The sequence below is a fragment of the Habropoda laboriosa genome, unplaced genomic scaffold (genome assembly GCF_001263275.1).
Source record: "Habropoda laboriosa isolate 0110345459 unplaced genomic scaffold, ASM126327v1 scaffold67, whole genome shotgun sequence".
Classification (NCBI taxonomy): Eukaryota; Metazoa; Arthropoda; class Insecta; order Hymenoptera; family Apidae; genus Habropoda; species Habropoda laboriosa.
In genome coordinates this window covers 4,406,717-4,414,604 of record NW_017100242.1, presented here as the reverse complement: position 1 = coordinate 4,414,604, position 7,888 = coordinate 4,406,717, and the positions used below count along the sequence as shown (strand labels likewise).

At 37.1% G+C, this 7,888-nt stretch overlaps 1 protein-coding gene across 4 annotated transcripts in view; it reads right to left on the bottom strand.

Annotated features, from left to right (window-relative positions):
* The window catches only part of LOC108572085 (CUGBP Elav-like family member 2), a 471,722-nt gene that overhangs the window by 8,725 nt on the left and 455,109 nt on the right, over positions 1-7,888 (bottom strand). For 3 of the 4 annotated variants that reach the window (XM_017934273.1, XM_017934272.1, XM_017934275.1), the window contains exons 8-9: positions 6,043-6,135; positions 4,129-4,170 (exon numbers count right to left, since the gene is read on the bottom strand). In XM_017934273.1, the coding sequence (XP_017789762.1) occupies positions 4,129-4,170; positions 6,043-6,135 (135 nt within the window). The remainder of the gene's footprint in view (positions 1-4,128; positions 4,171-6,042; positions 6,136-7,888) is intronic. The other variant, XM_017934274.1, reaches the window with a different exon arrangement.

The window sequence follows — 7,888 nt, the reverse complement described above, 5'->3', positions numbered from 1 at the left end:
CGGTTCAGCCTTGACTTAACGATTCTGAACCTCGTTGAAAAGGTACGTGGAGACTGTTCTTTTTTGTTGATGTTTAGTTGAACTTTACTGGTGATCTTCGCTGACGGGCGAGGGTGAGCTCGCTCTTTATACAATTTTGTGTAATGGAAATTCAGCAATCAGGGTGCCTAAATGGTGGCGACAACCCTCACCTTGCGCCCGCAGCGCGTTTCTTCGGAGAAGGGGACGTCTGTGAGCCGCTTTCGGGGTACCGAATTTGTTAATGCAAAATTGTCAGCCCCGAAAGCGGCACATACCGTTTTACGACCAGAAAAGCTACCGCGGGCGCGAACAACGACGTTCGCGCGGCGCATGGTAGACCGAAGTGAGGTTCTAAGGCGACTAATGATTTTTATGGCTATAATCCGCCAGACCGTGGCGAGCTCGCGTGATTTTGCGTGCGACGTAGGCACAAATTTTGTCACTTTCGATGTTCGACTTGGAGTCGCTTCAGGAATTCAAATTGATACGAAAGACTGTCGAACACCCTGTATGTGGTCTGTAGTACATGGTACGAATGATTTTGAGCGGAACTGGTGCAAATGTAAGCAACTAATGTATTCGGTTACTGAAAATGACGAGCAGAAAAAATAGAATCTTCGTCTGTGATTTCTCACTTAAACTGTAAAAATTGTCATCTGTCGTAAGTATTACATATTATATTAATTTTCTCTAAAATCGAATGCTGGAATTTCAATGTGAAAATACGAAAAAAGAAGAAAAATGAACAGTATCGAACTATATTTTATTAGAATTTCAGAGTACAAAAGTCCACCTTTAAGTTACGTTTTAATTATAAACATACTGTATTTAATACCTAATTAAGTTTCAATCAATATCGATTTCCACATCGATCTACAAGATTCGTTCAATTCCATTACATCCCGATTCCCCTGAAAAAATTTCCCACCTTCGAGAAAAGTAAATCATACGTATCCAGATACATGCGTTTTCTGCAAATTCACCTTTCCCAAATGTTAGCTCTCTCAACCAAGTAAAAAGTCAATTGTCTAAAAAACAAAAGAAGAGAACGTCCTTATCAAAACGAGTGAGAAATAAAATAAAAATCCTCAACAACCGAATGCATCTTGTCGAAACCAAATAATCACCGTTCACCATGATATTAACATTACTTCCAATATCACCAATATCTTCAAGTATACACGGACCAGCTGTATACTTGAAAATTCTCTAAAAGCGTAACTCAAACCTCGTATCATTGTAACGGACATTTTCGAACAGAAAGCGTCGCGAAAGGCTGTAGAAATCCATCGCGACACCTCCTTACGTACCGTCAAAATTGCGTTACGAGACAACATACACGAGTTAAAGCTGGATCAAGAGAAAAAAGAAAAAGAACATACTCTGGACGTAAAGTATCGATGCGGAGCTTTCGTGCCGTCGATTCAAAAACGGCCAACCGGTAATTACAAAATCCACGTGGTATTATGAAGATTGTGCACGAGAATGGTGGGGGGGAGGGGAGGAGAGAGATGACCATAAGAAAAACGGTGTATGGTGGCGGAGTGACGAGAGTGAGAGAGAAACGCAGAAATGAGAGAAGAAAAGTCGAGGAGGAACGAGCCGCGAGAAACGGATCGTTAAAAGAACATGTTATACTGGCTTCAATGATCTCTTCTCACCTGTATTTCCGGTCTTCCCAAGAAGGACAGCTACGCACGGAAAAAAATGTGCACATTAAAACACGTGACGTGCGCTCGCATGAAAAAGAAAAAAGAAAGAAAGAAATGGGCACGCGAATTCTACGTCTCTGTCGTGGAGCAAAAGAGAGTCAGTCTGTTTAGCGTAACTTCTCGAGAGTTTGCATCGGAGGAGCGTCGTCGCCATTTTTTTTTTTTTTTGGTTGATTTTGCGCACAACTTTTGCGAACTCGCGCATCGATTCCGACGATTTTCACGCGATTTTCTAGTAAATGCATCGAATTGTTTTACTTTTCATCGAGTTTTTTAACAAGCATGGTAATTTGTTTATTTTCAAGTACAGAAGATGAAGAAAGTTGTAAATACTTGTTAACAAATCGATCGATTAATTTTCGAACGAATTCATCAACAGGTCGATTCTCGTGTAATTTTCTTCGGAAAATTTGAATACTTTATAATTTCTAATATGTCTATCAAATTTTATCGATTTTTCGATCTACGCGTGATTTTCGAGAAAATTCATAGAAATGTCTTTGTTAACACGTTAAGCGCCAAGCCTGTTTTGTCTTCCTTTCCGTTTAGCCCGCGATATCCTATTTCACCGATATGATGGCGGCAGGAGATCTGTGTAAGGTTGCGATAAGACTGCATGTGTTTTAATAATACTCGTTAAAATTTTCTTTTGGTGACAAGTAATATTTAGGTACATTCTTTTATGATCTCCAAATTATTTAAAATTTATCGATAGAAGAATATAATTTTCTAAATTGTATATCGTCGGTTAACAGTGACTGACGCGGCCTGAACGAAAAGTATACTGTCAGTCACCGGTGACTGACACGGCGCTTAATGTGTTAATGTCTTTCTAATAACGAGAATCTTAAATAGTATTAAAAAAAAAAAAAAAAAAAGAAAAGAATATACCTGATAAAGAATAATGGAGCAAATAGAAGTATTATGGGTAAGTATAACTCGAAACGTTATTGCGACATAACTTCGCGGATTTTCGACGTTTCAATAAAACGACCTTAATCAATCCCGTTGTAACAGCCAGTTTGCTGCCTTTTCACCAACATAATCGTCTGATGCGCTTGATGCGTTACGAGAAAATGTGAGGGATCCGGTGATATTGAAATCAAAATGTCTAAAGAGTAAATGGACGAAGTACAAAGGGATTGGAGATACTTATGTATGATGAAACGTGTCCGTTTATGCGAGTATACATCATTGACAATACACGTGTAGGAAGACTAGTATAGCGATTTCAAAGGCGTTCACCTTCTGACATTTAGTTTTCGCATATTTCATTTTAAACAAATTTTAATTTACTTAAGTATATTTAAAGTGTGCATCGTATTAAAACAATTCTTAAACAGTTATTATTTCGTGATTAGGAGATCTATTGATCTTAAAGTGTGCATCGTATTAAAACAATTCTTAAACAGTTATTATTTCGTGATTAGGAGATCTATAGATCTTTAACCCTAGAGCGGTCTGCGGGTCTTTTCTGACCCACCGCCTTTTTATATTTTTAGTCATTTTTGCTGTTATCAAGTTTACGTTCCTTAACGTTTATATGTCGCGTTGGATTTTATATTTTTAGTAATTTTTGCTGTTATCAAGTTTACGTTCCTTAACGTTATTTTAAACGTTCATAATCAATTTAAACGTTCACAAAAATTATTACACATAAGGTCTTAGGTTCTTTTTCACCCAAAAGTCTTAAGTGTACAGTCAAAACGAAGAACGCAGCAGGGTTGAAAGTGAAGAGGATATACTTTATCAAATTATCCCTCGATCATTCCACTGGACCACGTTATCTCTAATTTCGACAATAACTTTTTCAATAATTTTTTATACGATAGACAAAAAAAGAAACGAAGTTTAAACCGTAAAACACGTTTCATTCTGTAACTACCCTAATAACAGGGGTGAGAAACTTGGCAGAAATGATTCTATCGATTAACATCGTCACAAGTTCAATTTAATTTAAAGAAACTTTTACCATGCTTGTCCAATTGTACCCTGTATTTCACAGAAATGAAATTTAATCGTGTCAGCGTATTTCTTCAACCTAATCTCGCGTTTATCATCTGCAACTCATCCAGGTACCTAAATTATTCGTACAAATAATTATACAACTAAATCTGTACCACTCGCACATACCTACAATTTTTTCTCTACGTCGTTGAAACATACTTCAAGCCTATCACCAGTTACAAAATACAAAACGTCATCCTCACGCACGTGTACGATCAATAATGTATCTAGTTATCATTCGGACACGTGTAAAGTAAGTAATTTTTCTGGGGGGGGAAAGAGGTGCGTGTGTGTCGATTTGTGAATAATTATAAGGATGTTAGGAAAACCGAACGGCTGAGATTAATTTAGTAATTGTTAATACTATACCAGGCAATGCGACACGTACATAGCGACATACCTGCTGTCGAATTCGCCAGTCCGCTTAATGCTGAAACATAGAACACGTTCACGATATTAACAAGCGGAGTTAGTAACGTGTTTACATATTCAGCACGTAAACTTGGCCGAAATTTACTTAGCCGACACACCGTACGAAATAAGGTATTCGTCGTGCGATATCGAACACAACCAGAGAACGTTATTACAACTACTTGCTGTGCTGCACCTATCGAGACTTCGATGCCAGGTAAACCAGGGGTGGCACAATGGAAGTGTAACTGATAAATAGCAACGTCTTTTTATTTTTTTCTTTACACGGTTTTTCAGAAGGACTCTATCTGTTTGCATTTGTTTTTCGTTCTGGAACGACTTCTATGAGCTTTATTTTTATATTATTAATTTCACTTTTAGATTACTTCTTAGTGTAAACCAGAGGCGCTTAACTTCTTGCTCACGGGCAAATTTCCCCTCCCGAGGTTCCCCCACTATGCGACTGAGATGGTCACGCTCGAGTTGGGGCGCGGCGGGAGGGGGACGCGAGGAGTCCTCCCACCACAACTCCAGCGACTGCCATTGGTTGATGTTACACATTCTGCGTGTTCGTACCGCATAGTGGGGGAACCTCGGGAGGGGAAATTTGCCCGTGAGCAAGAAGTTGAGCGCCTCTGGTGCAAACAGTAAATACGGAAAATAGCGTGATAGTAAATGTTTGATTGCAATTCGTACAATTTGACGATATACGTGAAAATATTTCTGGTTTATTAGCAAAACAATTTTGTTCGCTAAAATATTCACCGGAAGATTGAAAGGGCAATCTTGGAAATAAATATAAGAGATGGTGAATATAGTATAATTTTTGGTATTCGAAGTTACGAATTAATTTGTATTTATATAACGAGAGAAAAAGTAGAAAAAGTTTAATATTCTTTAATATTATGTACGCAGGAAAAATATGAGCACTTCGAAGTAGAAGTTTCGTCCATAAATTGCTGTGTAATTAGTTTCAGTGGAGTTGCACATTAATGGTAAAAAGAATACAAGATAAACAAAAAAGAGATAATAAATAATTTTAGAGACAAAAAAAATGCCATACATATGGCGATAGCGTAAATTATTCCATATGACGGAACCAACGTACAATGGTTGAATATAATAGCAACAAGTGTTATTTCGAGAATTACACGTTATTTTTTTTAAACTTTAATACTTTGTTTAAAGTAACAGATTACAGTGAATAATAATTTGTACTTCCGAAATCACATCTAGGACCGGTGAAGTTGATTTGTTTTATTGTCCTCGGCACATTTTATATATAAAACATTATTTTAGATATTTTAAAAGTCAAAAAGCCATCCCAGATTTGCTAATACAAACAAGCATCTAAAAATTTCGTCTCGATTGGGGCCATTTTCTACACCGTCCAATTTTCTCCTACATAAGTCACACACACATACATAAATAAATATATACAAATACGTACGAACAAATTTTGTTAAAATATCCAATCAACAGCTACCAGATTAATTAGCGTCTCGTAAAAAAATCGATATAAAAAAAAATATACCACCAGTCGGTAACGTTTTAATTACGAAGTGAAGTAAGACATATTTGTTCTCGCAAAACTTCTGTCATGCTGTTATCATTCAAAAATCTAGTGTCAAATATTTCAAAAGCAAACCTTTTTTGCGAAAGTACGACACTTTTGGACATTCGTTCATTAAAAAAAAAAAAAAAAAAGAAACAATTTTCTCTACGCAAAGGTGGAGGCAGGTAGGTAAGGTAGAGGGGAGAGCAGGAAGACAATGCACACGAATGAATAATGATAAATAAATAAATGATAAATTGCATCGTTCAATATTACCACGTGTGTCTACGTATCGAATGCTTGTGTGCCGTGGTGTGGAAGTTTTTCATTACTCACTGTTTGGCGACACCTGAAGGTTGCCGTTTCCGCCAGTCATAGCAGCCAGGGTGACCAGGTTTTGCATACTCATCGGCGATACTCCTGCGTTTGCTGCAACATCCACCGAACCATACGCACACGCATACACGCACGCACGTACACACGCACGCGTACCACCACGCACACACACACACACACATAAACAGAATGTGATTAGATTGTAAGTTACACGCGTAATTCGACACGATAACGCGACTATATGTTTTGTTATGCAATTCTTTTAATAAGTATAATTGTTGGATTTGTCGGGAAGTTTTGTCGTTGGTTTTTACGTTCGTACTTCGAGATGTTTTGCAAAATGTTCTTTTTTTTTTTTTTTGGTGTATTATAACGTTACTATTCCAGTAAATGTGTAATTATTTTTTTGTACGAGCTTTTTATGTTGTTGTCGCAATTTACTCATAATGATCGTTAGGAGTGTGTTATTTGGCTTTTTAGAAAGTCATTATAGGAGTAATGTAAGTTATCGGAGTTAATTTTTTCGAGAAATTGTTCGGAAAATTCTTACGTTGAATGTTATTTTATAGTAGAAAGTTTAATTTATCGTAGCGAATGCTGTATTATACTGTTCAATCTTATGAATTTAATATGTTTTATAGAATTGCGCTATGTAAATACAGTCGGTGATTTTTATAAACGTTCAGGAATTGTATCACGATTTCTCCTTATAAAATCAATTGAACGACGTGCATATGCAGTGGATAATTTGCAAATGGTCGAGAACAAACGTAACGGGCGATAAAATGCAACTTTCAACGTCGGACAATGGACGATGAACGTTGATTTAATATTAAATATGCAACAAGAAAGACGCGTGTAGAAATGATGCATAAATTACGTCTACAATTTGTTTATCGGCTTGAAAGTTTACGCGACTCGTGAAAGGACAATGAAAGTTGCAGGCGTAGAGTTATCTTTGCTTTTCCCACGATGGAACGAAGTTGACCGAGGAACTTTTCAAAACGAAGTGACTCTTTAACCGTATTTCATTGATGTTGATTTTTATTCAGTTCCTTTCGGCGTGATACGTTAGAAAATTGTGTCGACTGTGGAAAGTTCTCTAAAATTCGAAAGAAAGAAAATACAAAAATGTGGCTAAATTGTACTAATTTTCGGACCAATCTGGTTCAATATAGATTACTTGGAACAAAATACTGTGCGGTGGCCAGGAGACTGCCCGTGGGGCGGCACAGGGGCAAAAAAGGGCAAACTTTGCCCGCAGCGCTTAAATTTGACGTTACGTAAATTTAACTGGCCCGATTCGTCGATGTTATCGCCAATAATGACAATACACACCCTATTTTTATAATTGTGTCAGAAAATGTGGGCTTATGGGACTATGACCCAATCAGACCCGCATTTTTTCCAAGGGCAAACTCCTGAGCTCTACACAGTATATATTAAGTATACAAATTAATTAATTCCGTGCCTTTTTTCACAAAGTGCTGACATCATCTACCAAAAACCGCGATATTTTTCCAAAAAGAGAATTCATCAGTTACCTCATAAATACAAACAGATTATCTGCAAACAAACGCAGAAATTGATGAAAAAAGTCCCCAAATTAATTTGTACACCTGATATAACACAGATCGAAGGCTTCTAAAGTTTCTTCAAACATTATATTCTCCCGAGAAAACAAGTTACACCAACGACGTCCAAGATTCGCGTAACGATTACAGGTAAACCAAGAAACTTCATCCAACAATCAACTTTGGTAAGCAATGTAAACGAAACGGAAGAACGAAACGGAAGAACGTAAAAGGTAAAAAAAAAAAAAGACACCAACCATACTCACCGGCGG